Source organism: Cryptomeria japonica, chromosome 11, assembly GCF_030272615.1.
Source record: "Cryptomeria japonica chromosome 11, Sugi_1.0, whole genome shotgun sequence".
Taxonomy (NCBI): Eukaryota; Viridiplantae; Streptophyta; class Pinopsida; order Cupressales; family Cupressaceae; genus Cryptomeria; species Cryptomeria japonica.
This window is the reverse complement of record NC_081415.1, coordinates 522,008,550-522,031,016: the sequence shown is the minus strand read 5'-3', so window position 1 is coordinate 522,031,016 and position 22,467 is coordinate 522,008,550. Positions and strand designations below refer to the sequence as shown.

Sequence of the window (22,467 nt, the reverse complement as noted above, 5' to 3'; positions counted from 1 at the left end):
TTGTTCTTTCCATATCATAAACAACAACAAGGTTATGAAATCTTCCTTTGCAAAACTTGCATTGGAACTAGATCGACACAAAAAAAACCCCATCAACCCAACAACAAGAACAAAGTTGGCCAAGCTATGATACCAATTGAAAGGAAGAAAAGTGTGAAATTATTCTTCCAATGCCAAATCTAACAGGAGAGATGATGCAAAGAAGATTTACAAACCCTTAACTACTACAGATTAGATAAACATACACAAAATCAAATTTAAATAAATAAAATCATAACACCAAATATACATGGGAAAATCCTTTCGAAAGAAAACCCACACTCCATAAGGTAAATTCAATTGTATTATCAACAATAATCAAAAGTTACAATACAATGAACAGAGGCAATTCTCTTCAAGAGTGGCTACAACAACAAAAAATTCTAGAGAAATTCCAACAACATAACAATGCCTTAGCAAGTAATCAACTCGTCTCATAAAATCAAATAAGGCATCAACATATATATAGAGCTCAACACAGAGATGTATGTGCCCATGGTTCCAAAACCATCTTCAATTCCTAATAGGTAATTTGTGTCACAAATAACATCTAACTAAACCCATGACATGTTGCACATAGAAAATTTTGAATCAACAACACTAATATCTTCCATAATGGTCACCCTACCAAATACATTGTAAGTACAACATAGAGGTTACCATGACCAAGAATAGGCGCCTTCCTTACCTCACAACACTAGTCAAAAGTGAACTTAAAACATAAATGTCGGCTATCAAAAAATAACTCTCCATGACTCTTCCACCAAACTAGTAACTATCATAGTCATAATAGAAAATTCGTCATAGTTCCAACATAACAACCTATGACCCTAGTTCCCTAAAATTTAAGAATTTCAAAGTGGGTGTAAAAAAAATAAAAAAATTCAATAAACATGTTTGGCCTATAAGGTTGAGACACTTTAATCCCAACAAATCAATCCCACATGCAAACATGATAAAATAAAACATACATGAGAGTTAAAATTAAGAGAAAATAAAAGTTGTTAACTGTCTACTCAAGGATTCGATTACATTATCTTAGGTATGAGACAAATAGATGAATTATATAAAGAGCAATGAGAACATACCTATTTTTTCAATAAGGGCATGGTAGAGATAGAATGACATTTCATTATGGAGTGTGTAGCCTATAATAATATCCATATGAGGCATAGCAACAATCTAAAAATGAACAACGTAACTCATATTTATGAAAATAAGATTTAAAAATTAAAAAAAAAAAAAATCAAAACCCACAATAAAAATCCAACATTAAAGTAAATTTGAAATTTATGTAACTCTTAATCCTTTCCAAGGCTTGATATAAAAAAGTTATTTAAAAAAAAAAACTCTTAGTAATTTCCTATTTCATTCAACAATTAGTTTTTTTATTAGAGTAGAGGATCTAGGAAATGAGCAAGTAATTTGATGTTTCTCAAGATAATATACATCAATTTCTAATCATTTGTAATTTTTTTAATAGCTTATTTGACAAGGACCCTACCTATAATTAATGTTTCAAGCTCACAATTATTTTAAAGAAGTCACATGTACATGCTTTTTGTTGAGGTGTCTAAAAAAGACTCAAAAAAAGTAGTCCAATAATTGTACAATAAGTCATATTTTATTGTGCCCCACTACGACATTAAATGATTTGTGTTGCTTTTTAAATCTAAGAAATACCTTTTATTCAATTATGAGTACTAATGATGAACATTAACAACTTTAAAGTCACAACTACGGTTACTCTATGTTTCAATAATGTGTTTGGTATTTTCAAAAATATAGTGTTGTAGTTGTGACATTAAGTTGTCACTATTCATCATAAGTACTCATAATTGAATAAAAGGTATTTCTTAGATTTAAAAAGCAACACAAATCATTTGATGTCGTAGTGAGGCACCAATAAAATATGACTTAATGCACAATCCACAACCGATTTTCACAAGATTTTTACTGGTCCAACGTTCATAATTGATCTCCATGCTACTGTAAAAACACAAAAAATTTAACAAAAAAACATCATTATATGGAGAATAGCCAGAACTTGAAACATATATATATCTGACACACAGTGAATCTTTTCTTAATTCTTCACGGCTAAAACATACATTCTATACTTAAATAACCAACGAAAACAAATTTCATGTGAAACAGCAGTCTAAATCTCTGTGCAATCTATTTCAATGAAGCGAATCCTAAGTTCAGTTCTAGCTGATATAATACATGGGATTAGGAAGCTTAAAAGTACGAGAGCCCAAAGAAGTTACAGTTAAATCACTCAACTGTTCCCCAACATTTCCCCAAATCCGATACCCTTTCTTCACAAGCTCCTCCCTCTTCCCTGATTTGTACTCCACTGCTGTCGTTCCCTGATCGCTTTCACCCCTGCAATATAAACACGCCGCCATTAAAACATAATAAAAGCTTCACCTCAAACAAATAAAGGGATTGCCTGATGATAGATCATGTCTCTGTAGATAAGTCTCACACAGGCATAGGGGAAGGGTTATCTTCTAGGTTTCAATTTTTGTCTATTGGGTTTATTAAAAAATCATCTAGAAAGTCGATAGCCATCTATTGGATATTCAGTAGTTGAAAGAAAGTAATTAGATCAATTATGGAACTCTATTGGTATCAATAGTGCATGAGTATTGGGGCATTTGTGCATAAGGATTGGATAGTTGTGCAAATTTTGAAGTGGTAAAAGTGAACAACTAATAGAGCAATAGGGAATATGTATTGGACATCAACTCAAAATGACCACTTTTTGACCCTTGTGCACATAATGAATCCTGAAATGTTCATCCTAACTACCCAAAAGTCGAACAATAGCTATAAGCACTTAAGTCAAATACAAAGACAAATAAAAAAAAATCATCAAAATCTAATGTATCATTTATGATCTTAGGGTGTGTGAAGTTAACTATAATGACTACTAGTATCCTTCTCTTATGGGATAAAATATTAGGGAAAACGAAGAAATATTATTTTGACAAGTTCAAAGGTCTCAAATGTGATAGTTAACAAAAAAGCGTATATAGGGGCTAACATTTCATTCCCAAAGAAGATTCTTATTATTGAGTTAAGAATTAACTTTCATCAACTTTAATGTAAAATAGAACAATGAAAAAGACCTAAAGAAGCATTAGAAGAAAGAGGGTGTATTTTTTGCACTACTAACATAATGGAATAAGCAAACCACTTTATTATGGAGTGTGATGTCTTTAGAGACATTGGGGACAAATTTACCAATATATTGATAGTTGTTTCTTAGTACAATTTATTCAGTGAGGAGATTGTTGAGAGGTTGGGGGAGCTCATCATCACTTTGAATAGAAAAAAGACTCAAATGTAGAAAACAAAAATGACAACATTGTTGTCCCCTAGTCTATTTGATATAAAACGAAAATTGTAATGTCCCAGAAATCATCACTACATATAAAAGACTATAAGAAGCTATTTTTTAAGGCATACACTATATTAAAATGAAAGAGATAAATGTAAGATTAACTTAACTTAATAAATTCATGGAGGAGGTTGAAGGTTAAAATATAAAACTTTGATATTAATAAATATTAAAGCAGTGAGCCATTATTAAAAAAACTTAGATGCAAATTAAATTTAATGAAATCAAGCCAAAAGACAGAGTGATGGCATAAACAATTGTCAAAGTGCTGCAAGTCTCAAAAAATCAACACTAAATACCATATTTACATGGGGTAGACATCACAACTCCACATTCTACCGAATGCATTGGTAGGGGGGTTTGTAAGGAACTCAATATAAATTTATATAAATTTATTTAGTAGATGTAGTGGAGTTTGAGGTGAAGCTTTTATTATTGAACTCAATATAAATTTATTTAGTAGATGTAGTGAAGTTTGAGGTGAAGCTTTTATTATTTATAATGACAAATAACTAGGGCTTCTACATTAGGCTTATAATAGAGGAACTATTATTTTGAGTGAAGGTGCAAAGTAGCAAAATGAAAGCTTCATAGCTAAATAGATTTGAAATGCCTTAAAATTTTGAAAGAAGAGGAAAAGGAACTTTCACTCATCTCAATAATTAATAAAATTAGACATTGTTGACAAGAGTGGGTGTGAAGATAGATGTATCCAACCCTTCACTCACCACCTTCAAAAACATAAAAGTACTACGCCACATTGTCATCTCATGAATCTTAAATTGTTATCTTATATTTTAATTAATATTGTTTGTTGGTTTATAATTCAAATAGGCTTAACATATCTTGGTAATGTATAAAAATAATCATAATCAAATGGTACAAAATGTATTGATGGTGTAAATTTTATTCATCAGGCAATCCCTTTATTTATATGTGCAGAGACATGTATAAATGTTTTTTTATTTTATTTTTAGATTCTTTAATACAAGAGAAATTTTTTTTTTTTTCAATTTTAACATTCGATCTCAAAAAAATGATGTAAGGTTGATTTCAAAGATCATTTCTATATGTAAAAGGTTGATTTTTTTTTTCTATAATAAATTTAATATTCAAGAAATTAGTATTAATCTATGTTTGCAATTAAAGTCAATAAATTCAAGTGATTCTATTTAAAAAGAGATCAAGGGATAAAATATAAAGCTTTTACATTAGTAAATATTAAAGTAGCTTGGAGCCACAAGAAAAAAAATTAGATGGTTCATGAATTAGTATATTGATAGATACAATCAAATAGTCACATTTTAAAGGATTCACCATATTAAAGAAAACAAGAGCCATTAAACGATTATTATTAAGACTTCCTTTTTTAAAAGGGTAAACACTTTTAATATGAAGTTATACATTATTGTTGGGGTAAATTATTGGGGACCTCATCCTTAATAAAAACACTCAACAGTAACACCTCCAACAAGGTTTGAACTTTTGTGGCAAGAATGACAACACTGCATCTAAACCATTACACTATGCTAATATCTACTAAAGCTTTGCCTTAATAATGTTAGTGTAGGTTTTTTTATATTTATTTTTCCTACACATTATTAAGCATACTTAGGTTATATTAGGATGGTTTATGTGAGGACATGTGGCATAGTCCTACATTTACATATGTCATTCACACCCACATTTGGGTGGTTGAACGACACACCCTCTTTTGAACTCATTTGGCACCTCCCCACAACCATTTGTTTGTCCCTACCTAAGTTGGTTTGCCACATAGTTGGCATTTTCCAAGTAGGCACAACTCCCACCTAATTTGGTTATTTGGGAGTTATTATTCCTCTTGGAATTATGTGCCCACATTTTTCTATATGATCAACACTCACCTCTCCCTTATGAGCTAATCTAGTTGAGCACATATCAGCTCAATCAGTAGAAGGGAGTGTTGATCCATATTGTATCATTTGGAGTGTGATAATATCATTATTATGTTATTGCACCGTATTCCAACATTTCATCCTCTTTGTTGCTCTCATGTAGAAGGTTGATCTTGGATTTGCTGGTGATCCTAGGAGATTGAGTCCATCGATGACTTTGACATGATACCAGAGCTTCCAGATTTGGAAGCCCCTTCTCGAATTTGGGAGAAAATCAACATTGATTTTTTGTTGGGTGCATTTTTCAGTCAAAATGGACATTGCCATCGAGTCGAGAAGGTTGAACAGACGAATTTGATATAAGATACTTTATATTTTACTGAAAGTTAGATTCGAAGCAAAAATTCTACCCCTACTTAATACGGTCAGGATTTGAAATTTTATTTATAAAATAATAAATTTAAATTTTTTCCTACATACAAAAAAAATAAAATTAAAAATGCAAGTTTTTTAATTGAAAAAGCTTTTATTATGAGAGGTTTTTTTAAAATTTGTTATAGGTAATATTATTGATAAAAATAAAAAATAAAAAAATTTGAAAAAAAAATCATTTGAAAATTCAAAACAAAAAAAATTGAAAAACAAATTATAAATTACTTAAAATAAAAATAAAAAATAAAAAACTAAGGATATCGACAGGGTACGGTGCCCCTGTTGGCCCCTATACCCACAGGAGGTACACGGTACCAATTTGGGTCCGTGCCTCCCTTTGGGACCCCTACGTGAGGCTTTAGAAGCCTCTATAGCTCCTATGTGGGGTGTGGGGTGAGGCATAAGCCCCCCACCATTTTTAATGTTTTTTTTTTTTTTTAAAATTTTCAAAAAAATTCAAACATAAAAGACTTTGAAATCGCTGCTACCTCCATACTTGTTGGGCTCTGACCTTGGCCTCTGTGCACCTCGGCCTTTGTGTTGTTCCTTTTAGTTGTTTATTTAGCGATTTTACTATATTTGACGGAGATTTGTTTTTTGTCTGGCAATATTCAAATTTGGGGGAGTTGTGTGAGATTTTGCCAAGTTCAAGAGCTCAATGAAAAGTACAATAGAGAGACAAAATATAGGATAAGAATAAACTGTATTCTCATCAATAGATAAATGATCAATTGTTCCATTTACATACAATGTAGATGAGCCTGCTTATATAGGCAAGGCTTATGGATATGTGAGCACACAAACATGACATGTGGCTCAATAAGAAACAAGGGTAGGTAGGAAATAGGTGTGGGTAGGTAGGAGAAACAATATAATAGTCCACATGAGGTGGATCACCCACTGAATGTGGAGTGTAACAACAAGATCAACACCATAAAAGGTGGAAATTCTCTTACACACACTATCCCAATGTGGCACAAACACCCAAGTGTCTCATACCCAAACTACTATGAAATGCATTTCCTAAGTAAACTTAAGTAAGTGCAATAATATCCAAGATGAATAATTATTTACACCAACACCCCCCGTTAAGTGCAACTTAGGGGAATGCACTTAAGTCTACAATGCAACTAAGCAATGCAAGATGGGTCCTAGCTACTAGGCCATGTTAGGTACCCATGTACAAATGTGAATGCATGAAAACCAATGCAATGAAATCTCTCACAAAGTGGGGAAAGAGAGAAAAACCCAATGGGAAAAAACCCTCCCCCAAAAGAGAGATGAAAGATATACAAGAGAACTCTCATAGAAGAATGTGAAGGACAAAACCCCATGTGAGGAAAAAGTCCCCCCCATATGAGAGAAGAAGAGAAGCTAGGAAGCCCCCTCTCAATGTGGATTCTGCACCAATGATAGAAGCTCGATGTATGAAGAAATTGCTCCATGAATGACGAACAACATTCCTCCCCTTAGGAAGAAACAAAACCAAAGGTGTATCCATGAAGTCTCCCCAATCATGAAGGGAAGATGTATGAAAAAAACTCATGATGAAAGGAATCTCTGAAAACTGCTCAAGTGTCCCCATGTTGATGCTGAAAGATACCCCCTCTAAAGGTGGTAAATTGTGCCACACTGCTAAAAAAGGCACTCCAAGATCTAGTGGAGATGGATGTAGAACATGTCCCAAAGACTCACATGTCTCCTCAAAAAATAAAGAGACCTCCTCCAACTGCTGTACATAAGTATCCACAATCATGTCAACCTCGAAAGAATGATCATGTAGAGAATGAACAAGAGGGTCAGAGTGATCCCTCACAACAATCAAAGAAGGATCACCTTCATCAAAGAGAAGATGAATGTCATCAATGATGTCTCCCAAATCTGCAATGTAGGATTCCACAAACAAACCTGCAATGTCTATCAAGTAATCATCCTATGAATCTGAAGCTGGAAGATAATGAATATCCTGCTGCACTGAATCACATGAAGGAAAAACTGTCACACTATACGCATCATTAGGTGCAATAGGTGATGTGATATCAATATGAGGAGATGAAATACAAGACTCAAGAATGGGTTCACATGTGAGAATCCCCATGTTCAAGTGCCCAAAGTTCTCCTCAAAATCTGAACCATCACAAGAAGTGCGATCATCATGTGTAGAATCATCAAATGTGAAATCATCATCATCAACAAAATCTGAAAAGGAGTATAACCGAGATGCATGATCAACCACCCCAGTCGCAATGATAGCTCTAGTCTCCAAGTCTCTAATGAAAACTGACTCAAGTGTGAACTCCACAACTCTCTTAGTTGCGCCATGTGTGATTTGATAGATAGAAAGGAGATTGTTTGTCAAGTGGGGTACACACAACACATTATTGAAGGAGTTATCCCCAATGTCAATAGATCCTTTCCCAATCACAGCCATGTATGTATGATTGCCCATCAATATCTGTGGCATGGTGCAAGGCTCAAATGTAGAGAACATAGACTGCGAAGATGCCATATGATGAGAAGCCCCTGAATCTAGAAGCCATCTCTCTGAATCATGACTGATAGTAGCACATAGAGCTTTTCCTTTTCTTGTCCCAAAAGAGTGAGTCTTCCCACTTGTAGAAGCCATGAATGCTTGCCCTTTTCCTTTTGAATGTGAGGAAGTGGAAGTTGATGAATCATCCTTCTTGTAGAAATTAGGCAAATCAATGTTATGATTTTTGATGATATGTGTGAGCTCATCAATCTTCTTAGAATGGCAACAACGCTCCTCATGACCAAACTTTTTACAATAGGCACAAGTAGGTCTCTCCCTCTTTGGTGAGTTATCCCTCTTGGAAGATGACGAATCTCCTTGTTGTGGAGAAGATAGTGCTTTGTCCTTAGGCTTTGATTGCCATTTCTTCTTGTTTGAGTTGCCCTTTCCTTGATTTCCTTTGTTCCCTTGATTTGCCACTAATGCTTGAGACTTAGAAGCCTTAAGAATGCCCATGCTTATCAACTTAGTTTGTTCCATCATCAATATTTCATTGAAAGCATCAAATGTAGGCATTGTGTAGCTTAAACCCATTGTCATCCTATGGGTTTGGAAACTAGAAACAAATGCTGCATATTCTTGTGGAAGCTTGCCTATCAAGTTGAATATCAATTGAGTATCCTTCTTATCAATGCCACAATCTTTGAGTTGTGCCCTCAACTCATTTGCCTTAGTGACATAATCTTGTATAGTATCAAAGTTCTTGGGATCTAACATGGTGAGATCACTATCAATTTGATATCCCCTAATCTCATCAACTTGACCATATAAGTCTTGAAACTTTTGCCAAGCATCCTTGGTTAGAGTACACTTCTCAATATGAAAAATGAGATCCTTTGATACATACTTTCTTAAGGTACCAATTGCCATGATATTTTTAGTGAGCCAATCTAAGTGACCAATTGGATCAACCTTAGGATCGGCGGGAGCAACAATAGTTCCATCAATGTAATGAGTTAGTCCTTTTTCCATAAATTTACTCCATGCATCAATTTTCCAAGTAACATAATTATGAGGAGTTAAGAGAGGAAACTTAGAAGAACCCATAGCAGCAGAAAGGAAGGAACACAAGAGCACAAAAGAACAAGAGACACCCCCCCAAATTCACTCAATCAAAGTACCCCCCCCCCCCAAAAAAAAAAAAATGATGATTTTGGCACTTTATATGTAGTGCGTGTACAATAGGCCACTTGCAAACAATGGCAAGGTGGAATTATGATTTTTTTTTACAACTGCCCCAATAGGTTGAGAACATCAAAGCAAAAGATCAGAAAGATAGATCTATGCAATACAAATGCCAAATTGGCCAAATAAGACCATATGATGAAAGTTCAATTTCTACCCATAATTTCTACAAATTGATAGCATATTCTGAGAGTAGGCAAAAAATAATGCACTTTCAAAAAAAATAGCACCTGAAAAGGAGTTCGTATGAGCCCAAACGGAGTCCTGGAAGTTGCAGAAACGGGGATTGGACAGGTACAATCACCAAAAATTGAGAATTTTGAAAAATATGTCCATCAAAAATCAGAAAATAATTCCACCACATGAAAGTACATGAAATTCTATCCCATTTCAAAAAAAATTGCACTAAAAAAGGAGCAAAAATGAGCAAGATATGGCCATTTGAAGTTGAACTGCAAAATAAAAAAGCTCAATGAGAGGGGCCTGCAAATTTTTTTTTAAATGATGATGTCAGCAGATTACGGGGTTGAATTTGACGGCCATATGACCATCGCCCAAACTTCATAGCTGACTGGGCACTAACTGTGCAAGTGCTTTGGTAGGTGATGTGGCAGCCAACTGGGCTGCTGACGTGGCAGGGTGATTTGGTAGCCAACTGGACTACTGACTGGGCAGAAGGTACAGATCCCAAAAATAATTTCCAAAATTACAAGAAAATAATTTTCAGAATCTTTTTTTTTGAAAAAAAATCCGAAAACTCTGTACTGTACTACCCAAATTGGGCAGAAAATTTCCTCCACACCCAAAAATCGATTTTCGCCAAAATAGGTCGAATTTATACTCGATTTTTATGGAAATGGCCTCCCGGACGCAATGGTGAGGTCAAAAACACTCTAAGATGCCTCCAAAAAATGCAGTCCCTCAGATCTGAAAATAGAAGCCTTCCACGATGTCTCCAAAAACTAATTAATGAAGCCCCAATGGCTCTGATACCATGTGAGATTTTGCCAAGATCAAGAGCTCAATGAAAAGTACAAAAGAGAGACAAAATATAGGATAAGAATAAACTGTATTCTCATCAATAGATAAATGATCAATTGTTCCATTTACGTACAATGTAGATGAGCCTGCTTATATAGGCAAGGCTTACGGATATGTGAGCACACAAACATGACATGTGGCTCAATAAGAAACAAGGGTAGGTAGGAACTAGGTGTGGGTATGTAGGAGAAACAATATAATAGTCCACATGAGGTGGATCACCCACTGAATGTGGAGTGTAACAACAAGATCAACACCACAAAAGGTGGAAATTCTCCTACACACACTATCCCAATGTGGCATAAACACCCAAGTGTCTCATACCCAAACTACTATGAAATGCATTTCCTAAATAAACTTAAGTGTAATAATATCCAAGATGAATAATTATTTACACCAACAAGCTGTAATTGTGGTTAGAGTTAAACTGATTGGCGGTGCCTCCAAACTTAGCAACAACATTCCAAACTTGACGGTTCCACCAAATTTAGTAGCAATTTGACAAATTTAGCAAAGTTGAGTTTTGCAAATTTGGACCCCTCACCATTAGAGCTTTGCATTTTGCACCTCAACTTCGAGAGGCCATATCTCAGTCATCCAGGGTCCATTTTGTGAGCAATTTTTTTTATTTGGGGTAGAATTTCACAAACTTCATAGTGGCAGAATCCATTTTGTCTCAAGTTGTCCATATTTTCTAGAAATCAAGTTTTTTTAGCAAATTTGAAGGACAATCCTAGTTTTTCAACTTCAAAAGGTTATAACTTTCACATATGACCTCAGATTTTGAAAGTTGATATTTTTTCGAGCACTATCCATTGGTGCTATTTTGAGGTTGTAGTTCTGACATTCTATTGTACTTTTAGTATTTGGGTCCAATTTTGGACATTGTAAAACTCTAGAAATCAACTCCAACATTGTAAATGCACTGATTTATAAAGTGCCAAAATCATGTTTTTCTAGGGGCGATCATTGATTGAGTGAAAAAGGGGGGGTATCTCTTGGTATTTGTGTTTCTGATCTACCTACTTGTGCTCTTTCATTTTCAGTTATGAGTTCTCCTAAATTTCCACTCTTAACTCCACATAACTATGCAAATTGAATAGTTAATTTATAGAGTAAGCTAATGGAAAAAGGCCTAAATCATTATGCTGATGGCACAATTTCAGAACCCACATGTTTTATTGATCCTAATCTGAAAATGGAATGGCTCATCAAAAGTTCTATGGCTCTTGGAACATTGAGAAAACATGTATCTCCTGATCTTATCTTTCACGTTGATAAGTGTAAGACAATTAAGGAAGCTTGGGATAAACTTGACAAATTATATGGTCAAGTTGATAAGATTAGAGGTTACACACTTGAAAGTGATCTCCTAAATATGGATCCTAAGAATTTTGATACAATCCAAGACTATGCCACTAGAGAAAATGAGCTAAGAGCACAATGTAAAGATTGCGACATTGAGAAGGAGGATACACAGTTGGTTTTCAACTTGTTGGCAAAGATTCCTTTAGAGTATGCATCTTTTGTTTTTAGCTTCCAAACCCATCGGATGACAATGGGTAGTGCTTACACTACACCTTCATTTGATTCATTTACAAAACTGTTGATGCTTGAGCAATCAAAGTTGATCACCATGGGGATTCTTAAGCCATCTACGCCACATGCTTTGGTGGGTAAACAAGGGAATCTAGGAAAGGATTCTAACAAGAAGTGGAAGCAATCAAAGCCAAAGCCACATAAAGATCAAGCACATAATAATTCATCTAAGAAGAAGAAGCTTACTTGCATATATTAAAAGAGGGTTGGACATGAAGAACTTTCTTGTTATAAGAAGAATATTGATGAACTGAAACATCATCTTAAGAAGAACAACATTGATCTTCCTTCTAGAATGTCTGAGTCAACTTCTTCTTCCAATTCAAAACAGTAAGGATCTACTAAGGTAAAAAGTCATGCAGGGGCTTGCTTCTGAGGCAACCAAAGGTAAAGATAAAGCTCTTTGTGCTACAAGTTGTGAATTAGGGAGATGGCTCCTAGATTTTTTAGCTTCTCATCATATGGCTTCTAGACAGTCTATGTTCTCTTCATTTGAGTCATGTGTTATGCCACCTATTTTGATGGTCAACAAAACTTATATGAGTGTAATTGGGAAAGGTTTTATTGATATTGGGGATGACACTTTCAATGATGTTTTGTGTGTACCTCATTTGTCAAACAATCTTCTTTCCATCTATCAGATCACCCATGGTGGAGCAGGGAAGACTGTGGAGTTCACACCTGATTCGGTCATCATTCGAGACTTGGAAAGTAGAGAGATAATTGCTAGTGGGATGGTTGAACATGCATCTCGGTTATATACCTTTTCAGACTTTGCACTTGATGATGGTTCTGATCCTTCGGTTGTTAATCACACTCCTAGTGTGAACATTGATTCCGAGGAGAACTTTGGTTACTTGAATCTAGGTATTGTGACATTAGATCCAGTTCTTGAACCTTGCATTCCTTCTCCTCCATCGATTGTTGCTTCTGGGGATACTTGTGATTTAGTGCAACAGAATATACTTTGTCTTCCAGACACAGCTACTTGGGATGATTACTTGACAAGTATTGAAAGTTTGTTTTGTGAGTCCTATCTTGCCGACTTAGAGGACACCATGCACATCTTCTCTTTGATGAAGTTGAGTCTTTTTCAAATGTTGAGGGGGAACCTTTTGACCCTCTTGTTCTTTACCCACATGATCATTCCTCACAGTTTGACATGACTTTGGCCACTATTGAGCACCATTTGGAGGAGGCACCTTTGTCATCGGAGGAGATACCTTTGTCTATGGATTTTGTTCTACATCCATATCCACAAGGCTCTGGATTGTCATCTTCTGCAGTGTGGCCTAGAATACTTGATTTGATGGTGACAACTTTTGGCATCAACATGGGGACATATGAGAAGAGTTTAGAGACATCATACATCCTGATCATTCTTCCTACATATTCCTTTTAGGAATGGGAAGACAATCTTCATGCACCTTTGGTTTTGTTTCTTCCTAAGGGGAGGAATGTTGTTCGACGATCGTGTTCCATCTTCTACATTTTGTTTTGAGCATCAACCTTTGGTGCAGCTGGCTACTTCAAGGAAGGATACATAGTCTTTCTTATCCTTTCTATTTCAGAGGGGATTTCTTCCTTGCATGAGATTCTTCTTGTATTGAGAAACTTGTTTCTTTTCTCTCTTTTGGGGAGGATTTGTGTTTGAATGGGTTTTCTCCTTTACCCCATTTGTGAGATATTGTTTTGTACATGGGTACCTAACATGGCCTTGTAGCTGAAACCCATCTTTGCATTGTTGCATCTTTTCACCCACCTAAGCTATGCTTAAGGGGGGGGGGGTGTTAGTGTAGGTTTTTTATATTTATTTTTCCTACACATTATTAAGCATATTTAGGCTATATTAGGATGGTTTATGTGAAAACATGTGGCATAGTCCTACATTTACGTATGTCATTCACACCCACATTTGGGTGGTTGAATGTCACACCCTCTTTTGGACTCATTTGCCACCTCCCCACAACCATTTGTTTATCCCTACCTGAGTTGGTTTGCCACATGTCTGGCATTTTCCAAGTAGGCACAACTCCCACCTAATTTGGTTATTTAGGATTTATTATTCCTCTTGTAATGATGTGCCCACATTTTGCTATATAATCAACACTCGCCTCTTCCTTATGAGCTAATCCAGTTGAGCACATATCATCTTAGTTAGTACAAGGGAGTGCTAATCCATATTGTATCATTTGGAGTGTGATAATATCATTATTTTGTTATTACACCATATTCCAGCATTTTATCCTCTCCATTTCTCTCGTGTAGAAGGTTGATCTTGGTTTTGCAAGTGATCCTAGGAGATTGAGTCCATCAGTGACTCTGACAAATAATATTGTAGAATTGAGAATATTTTTTGTATTTTATCATTTCTTCAGAAGTATTGTAAGTGAAATAATATATTGGGTGTCATCTACATATAGTTTATTACTATTACAAACTTTAGAGAATGACATCATGAGATGAAAAATAATTTTCACTTGTTATACTTCACCTCCATCTTCATAGAATCACAACAAGGCACCCCACAAATGCTTGTCTAAAAGAATAATTTGACAAGAAATTATGCCAAGTGTTGGCCTTGATAAACTTTTTTATTAATGAAATTATAGAATGGAACCACACCAAAGGAAGATTAGAATGAAATCACCATAATATTTGAGCACAATAATGATGTTAGAACACACATGATTTTAACTTAGCTAAGAAATATAAGAATAGATGGATAACTAATGAAACACCTTTAAAATATCAAGAGTATTTTAAATGATCTCATTACTATTACTATAAATATCTCATCTCCATAACCGTTCATTGTTTGTCAATTCATTTGAGATTTTAAAAACTAGTCTCATATTGAGTGAGGAATTGGAAACCTAAAAATTTAATGCTTTGGAGGGACTATTATTGTTATATGATTAAATGATTAGCATAAATCTAGTAAACTCAAAGATTAGCTACTATGGATTTAAATCCTTAGTTGTCCTTCAGGTTTTTCCTTGTTCGCAAGGTTTTGTCCTTCACATCCGAAATTTTTATTATAAATATACTCTCCGTTGAGGCCATGTGTCACTTAGGCATGTGTTTGAGGATGACACTTTCATCTTGGTTCCTCTGAGCTCTACTATGTTGCCATGTGCTCTTTCCCCATGCAACTTGCTCGCGCGATTCTGTAGCATAAATTCCTTTCTTTGGGCCCACCACATGTCACTTTTATGGGGATTTTTGAGAGAAGAAAATAAAAGATGCCTAGAAGCTCCGCTTGTCTATCATGCATCACATCTGTGGGATTTCAAAGGTAAAGGAAGTAAAGGGCAATGAGAATCTCCACCTGCATGCCACACATCCTACCCGACCAAACAAGCAAGTCCCTATGTGTTAGCATATTGGGATGCCTAAGATGATCACAACTCATAGTATAACTGTTGAGAATGGGTGTCTCAAACTTACTAGTTGAAGTCTTCATCAGATGGCTTTTGGTTTCAACAGAGTGTTGAAATCCAAGAACACTGAGAGGGGGGGTGAATTAGTGTTCTACCGGAATGGAGAAATTTAACCTTATTAATACAACAACTCAGCAACTAGTAAACATAAAAGCATATAACAATAAGCAATAATGCAACCACAAATATGAAAACCATAACACCATGGATTTATATGTGGAAACCCTCAAAGAGGAAAAACCATGGTGGGATTGGAGACCCACAATATCTATCCACTAATCAGATGAATAAATATTACAATAAGGGCCCTGCACATGCAGGAATGCCAATAGCCTACAGTGCACTGCTCATCACAAAAGGAGCCTCACTAACTATAGAAAACATCATACTACAATCTAGAATGAAGATTGAACTGCAAGTGTAGCATCTCCTATGCTTGAGTACAATTCCAGTTAAGCTCAATATGAGAGGTCTTAAACCTCTCTTACCAACCCAATTCGATCACCTATGATCGACCAAAACTCCTGCATATGATTACAACATTATTTGCACATAGATAATCACATAACAATCCTATAACCATAATCCCATGATCTACAAAGAGATCTTACATCATATTTATACCAATCCGGAACCTAAACAATTAGGTCGACCACCTAAAAGATGATGCGATAAATCTATTACATAATACCACAAACCAATGATACACCAAGTCGGCCTAATACCAAAACAACATAATCCAAACAATAAATCCAACCGGTGACACATCAGGAGCATCAATCAACACATTACATAAACCGGTCCATAACCTAGCAGAATAACACTAGACCCAAAATAGGTCACCATAAGCCAAATGAAACACCACGAACAACTAGAATGTGAAAATGATAACCATCAACACCTTGATAACCTTCTAGAAGCCACACCAACACCACTTATCGGATTCACTAAAATATCTTCAACAAAGCTCCGTCGGTAAAACCCTTACCAGTGACCAAAAGGCTTACGAGAACAAATGATAGCCTCCGGATCATCAAGTTTGTGAACCAACTGAATGTGATATGTGTCAAGAACACATGGATAACCAATCCAAACCAATTCTTCAAGCCGGAGCATACTAGAGAAGATCTCTAGATCAACATCATAAACCAACCACTCTATCAAAACCCAATAGACAACATAACAACTAGTGTTGACATCAATGACAAACATCTATGAAACACATAATCAAATCCTCCAAATTGCCAATAATCTCCCCCTTTAGCATTGATGGCAACACTAGATGTGAAAAATATCCAAGTCCCAAGAAATGCCAAACAAATCTCCCAAAGGAAGACATCCAACAATCTCCCCAAAATGATATAACAATCAAGTTTTGAAACAAATATTTATATACCAATTAACCATCCATAGACCTGAACCAAACTCCCCCAATGGGATACAACCAATCTGAAATTTTGTTCCTCCTCCTTGTGCCAACAATCTCCCCCATAGACTGATATCCCTATTAAGCTCTATTTTTAGCATATATCTCTCCCTCTTTGACATCAATGCCAAAAATATGACATGAACATCAAAGAAAAATCATAAATCCACTGAAACACACAGATGACTACTCCCCTAGAGTAATATCACCAACACATCAATCCAGAATGAATGATAACACTGATAAATGCAATACCGGACTGATGCCAATCAACATCACTCAAGTCTCTACCGGAGGGGCAGAAACTCCCAATCTACCTCTAAAGTACTCAAATGATTCCTCAAATTAATCTTCCTTCATTTGCTTCCACCTTCCAAAAATTATACTTGATAGAAATGTGTTTTGTCTTAGAATGAAATACCAGATTCACCAATAGCAATATAGTTATCATAGTGAATAACTACTGGTTCATTAAGATCCACCCTTATATCCTTCAACATTTCCTTCATCCATAGAGCTTGTGTACAGTTAGTAGTAGCAACAACATACTCAGCTTCACCAGATGAGCCTATCTGGCTACCTATATCTCTAGCTCAATCAGCATTTGAACATGCTCATAGTGTAAAGTCATCATAAAACAAAAACCATACCTGAAAATCCTTGAAACTATCTGAAAATCCTAGCTACTGGAGCAAGGATTCAACATAATCAATTCCTTCCTTCTAAGAATATCCTTTGTAAATAAATCAAGCCAAGTTCCAATAACATCCATGTCCATGTGTTGTTCTTTTCTGACTGATCCAAATCCTCTTCCATAACTTACATCCAACATTCATCCTTACAAGCTTCAATAACTAATGTTGGTTCAACTAAAGAAATTAAACATACCTCATCAGTTGTCAACCTTCTTCTTGTCCAATTGTTTGATCTTCTAAATGATTCAACCTTACATACCTAGGAGTCTTTTGACTTTCTGTTCCTCTACTCTGATCTTCAGTTACTGTTGAATTTTTTGATATTGTCAGGGCAACTGGTTCAACATTCTATTCCGGTGTAGGTGGTACCAGTTCAATTATGATCATCTCCACTTCTGGTTCTCTCTCATAAGTTCTGATTTGACTTCTGTGTTTCTCATCCACCTTCACATTAACACTTTCAACAATTCTATGCAATCTTTTGTTATAACATCTATATGCTTTACTTTCTTTAGAATAACCAATAAATATCCCTTCATCACATTTCAGATCAAACTTACAATTCACTACCAAAGATTCTGAAGTACTTATTTGTAGATGTATAACCAAACCATAACTCATAAACTGACTTATCGGTAAACCAAATGAGATCCACGATCCAACAAATCTTCACCGGTTAAACTTGAAACTAACTTCTCCAAAGTCTAAAACAGGCTTTTAGACCTCTAGCACAAGCAATCCAAGATCTGTCATCAATTTGCGTCCCCCAAAGGTGAATGCCTTAGATACTGAATGGGATTCTTGTCGGTGTAGGTAACTGGAGAATATGCTTCAACTGAATGAACATCTAGGGTAATTGATTCTATCGGTTGATCCTCAGACTTCATAACCCACTTCCTTTGATGCTCCTTCTGAATATCATCAACCTTCTACTTTCCCTTCTCATCAGGTTTATCACTTCCTTTTGGTAGATTCTTGCTTCTACAAAATTTAGCAATATGTCCTACTTTGTTGCATGCATAAAAAGTGACATTATTCTTCTAAATTTCCTTACTGTAATGTTGATCATTCCTTGACTTACATTGATTAGCCATATGTCTAAACTTTCCACATGCATGACATCTCACATTTTCTCTACAATCTTCTTGTAAGGAAAACACAGTGCAGAAATGTCTTCCTAACGTCAATTCAATAGGGGAATAAAGAAATTATGCGCTTTAAAATTCTTTTGCAACACATTAAGATGACTTAGACAGATGATTTTAATATCCAAACACACAGAGAGTAAACACCAGATTTACGTGGGAAAACCTTTATAGGTAAAAACCCCACCACCATAGAGAAAACACTTTATTCACAGTAAACAAATGATTACAATAAAGTTTCTAGATTCTCTTCTCAGACATTTGTTCTCAGAATCTATATTTTTGATTACAGTCATCACCAATGTAGAACACTCAGGATTACAAGACTCCAGACATACATCACACGGTAACCTCTCACACTCCTCACACATCAAGCAAGACAAAGCATCTCATAATTCCTGTCATTCTTTAATGACATTCCATGCCTTCTGCTTTGTGCAACTCTGAGCTTCTCACTCATATCCTCTGTTACATCTCTGGTAACACATATATAATGGCCAAGGTTACAATGTATCAATTAAGCATAAGCATTATGGAATCCAACGGTCTTCCATCCATCCAACTACATTTCAGTTTCCTCTGGCCACTCTGACAATTAGTCACTCTAACCACTGGGAAGTCTAACCTCCATTCTGCTATGATCAACCACCAGGAATTCTAATCATCAAACGACTGCCAGTCAGTTCATGAACTCGTGGAAACCAAATATCCCACATTCATTTGGAAGTCAGGTCGGTTTGTATTCATAAACACTAGCAGAAACATCCTGAGTGTCTGCCTCCTTGTCTTTTAGATTTCAGTCCGGGTGGCCATCCGTAGTTGGTCTCACCTTATTGGTCATTGGAAGACCCTCAACAAAGTTATCTCGATCTCCAGATGATACCCGATCGCCGAAGGCAACTCCATCGGGTCATCGACAAGACATCCAAAATGTTTCGCCGATCCCCGATAATCGGTAGACAATCTCATCAGACTTCGGTACAATGCCAAACAACCTTTCTCAATATGTTAAGTTACCCTGATGAGCGATGCACTCCAAGACAGGAGAGAGCGGACTTTATTGGACTTCGACGCAACTTCCATCTTGTCAACCCGATAGCCGAAAGTGACTCCATTGGGTTTTAGCATAACATCCAGAAGGCCCCTCCGATATCCGATAACACACGATGACCCAAGGTGGATCCATCGAGTATTGGTATAACATTGAACCAGAACCTCTGATAGTCGATGACAACCCTGACCGCCTAAAGCGACTCCATCGGGTTTCAGTGTAACACCTACCAGGAACCTCTGATAACTGATGACAACCTGATCACCTAATGCAACTCCATCGGGTTTTGGCATAATGCTCATGCAGTCCTTCCGACAGTCAAAGTTACCCCAATATCCGAAGTCGACTTCATCGGGTCATTGGGATGACTCCAATCTGGCTAACCCGATAGGTGAAGTTACCCTGATGACCGAAGGCGACTTGATCGGGTCATCGGGATGACTTCAAACCTGCTATGCCGATATGCGACGTATTCCAGCCAGAAGATAGCTAACACATTGGGACTTCAGTGTAACAAATATCAACCCCTCTCGATAGCCGATACCAGGTCCGAGAAGCCAAGCTCATCAAAAAGAGTTGTCCTAATGGAGAGAAAGACATCAGCTTAAGTCACTCTGATAAGAAAGTGTTCAGCAACCAAGAAGGTAACACTGTGTTGCTCCATCGGTGTAGGCTACTCTGATCAAACCAAACATGGTCAGGATAATTTGAGGCATATTCCCAACAATCTCCCACTTGCTGAGAAATTCACTAGACCTGTCTGCCATGCCGAACACATACAGACACCACTGAGAACCATGGACTCAAAAAAGCCCATCAATGCTGATATACCATTTGGTCACAAACCATAAGGAAATATAGTTTACTTTGTGCACCACTGAGACACAAGAAGAGAAGTCTCATCTCATCCATAGATACTCCCACCTTCTATCATGCCACTGCCACTAGACACGCATAGAATCTATCTACTGAGAAAAACATAACTCTAACTTCTAGAACACAAAACCTCACATTCCCAAGGCTACTCAAATGTACAACCATTTGTTAAAAACATAGTTAGAATAGCACCCACAGCAAGTGCTAGTACATCCAACCATACATACCTTCATGGTATAACAAGATGAATTTCAAATCATCAACATATGAAACCTATTACTCACAATCTCAAACTTCAAGTGTAATGATAGTCACATACACACCAAGAAGCTCCCACCACATAGGTAATGTCAGAATTGAAGAAGATCCTTTTGTCAACATTTCATAAGAGTAAATAAAACCTTTGTACCAAGAGCATTCACAATACGAACTGTAAACAAAGAACCTGCAAGCAAGTCTTCACAACACCCTGTATCATACCCTTTCTTCACTTCTAAATGCTAATTGTGTTATCACAGATGAATTCCTTTCTGTTGAACCTATTACCCATTCCAACTCAACACCATCTACATTTCCATGTTTCCAAGAACACCTATAGCGGATCAGCCCATGCCAAAACTTCAAATGCAAAACCACATTATCATGAAGTACCAAACAAATGATCAGTGTACTCTAAGCACAGAAATAGAACCAATATCATTGTCAAAATTCCAACTACAGAATCGAGAACTTTAAACATCACAACCATGATCTAAAACATCTCTTTCAAAGAGATTACATGCTCTATATGAACATAAACACATTATGTCAAAAATCTAAATGCATCTCAATAGTATATCCTGACATAAAAACATCCTAACTAAGGATTACAACATCTCTGCCAAAGACCCCTTATGAATCCTCAATATATTAATATTTCCAGTTACATGAAGAACATTCACCAATACATCATGAATCTGCATCATTGCCAAAGACCCAAGGCACCCAGTCTTAATGGCATCGTGATTGAACCAGACATCGACAGATGTCTGACTTGCCAAAGTGACTCAGAAGGCATCTCCATCCTCATTCTGAGAGGACCCATAATTAGAAGAACCCTTACTTTTCTTCTTCTCTCTACAATCCTTCCGGATGTTACCAGTCTTCCCACAATTCTAGTACTTCGCTTTGCACTCTTTCCAGGAGTCTTGGAGCTTTCCTTTGACTTGGACTTTGACTTCTTGTCCTCCAGCTTACCTTTAATAGCGAGAGCATCCTTGACCATCTCAGAAGATTTCCTCCGAGTTTCTTCTGACAACAATGAAGCAACCACACCTTCCATAGTGAGCTTGGTTGTTGTACTCCCAATGGTGATTACCAAATGATCCCATGAGTCAGACAAAAAACATAACAGAAGCATACATTGATCCTCATCATCAATCTAGACTCCTATAGAGGTTAACTGAGCAACGATCATGTTGAAAACATTCAAATGATCTGCAACAGATGTACCCTCATCCATCTTCAGGAATATAACTTCTTCCTTAGGAACAACGTATTTACTAGAGACTTTCCCTGATAAATATCTCCAAGCTTCTTCCACAGAAGATTAGCAGTCTTCTCCTCATGGACATTCAACAAAACATAATCTACCCAACAGAGTCTGATTAACCCTCTATCTTTTCTATATGTAAGATCCCAGTCTTCTTGCCTCATGCCTGAAGGTTTAGAGGTTAC

At 36.2% G+C, this 22,467-nt stretch overlaps 1 protein-coding gene across 1 annotated transcript; it reads right to left on the bottom strand.

The window, feature by feature from the left end:
* Positions 1-2,249: 2,249 nt before the first annotated feature.
* On the bottom strand, positions 2,250-22,072 carry LOC131070492 (uncharacterized). The gene is made up of 3 exons (XM_058006054.1): positions 21,890-22,072; positions 21,622-21,707; positions 2,250-2,427 (listed from the first exon to the last, which is right to left on the bottom strand). The coding sequence occupies exons 1-3, from the start codon at positions 22,070-22,072 to the stop codon at positions 2,250-2,252; spliced, it is 447 nt and encodes a 148-aa protein (XP_057862037.1).
* Between the last annotated feature and the right edge of the window lie 395 nt (positions 22,073-22,467).

Excerpts from the sequence above, each read along its gene's own strand:
- LOC131070492 (XM_058006054.1), bottom strand. The coding sequence starts at position 22,072 with ATGGAAGGTGTGGTTGCTTCATTGTTGTCAGAAGAAACTCGGAGGAAA. Across the intron at positions 21,708-21,889 it reads CTAGAATTGTGGGAAGACTG|ATTCATGATGTATTGGTGAA; the intron begins GTAACATCCGGA and ends GCAATGATGCAG. Across the intron at positions 2,428-21,621 it reads GGGTCTTTGGCAGAGATGTT|GGGTGAAAGCGATCAGGGAA; the intron begins GTAATCCTTAGT and ends TTTATATTGCAG.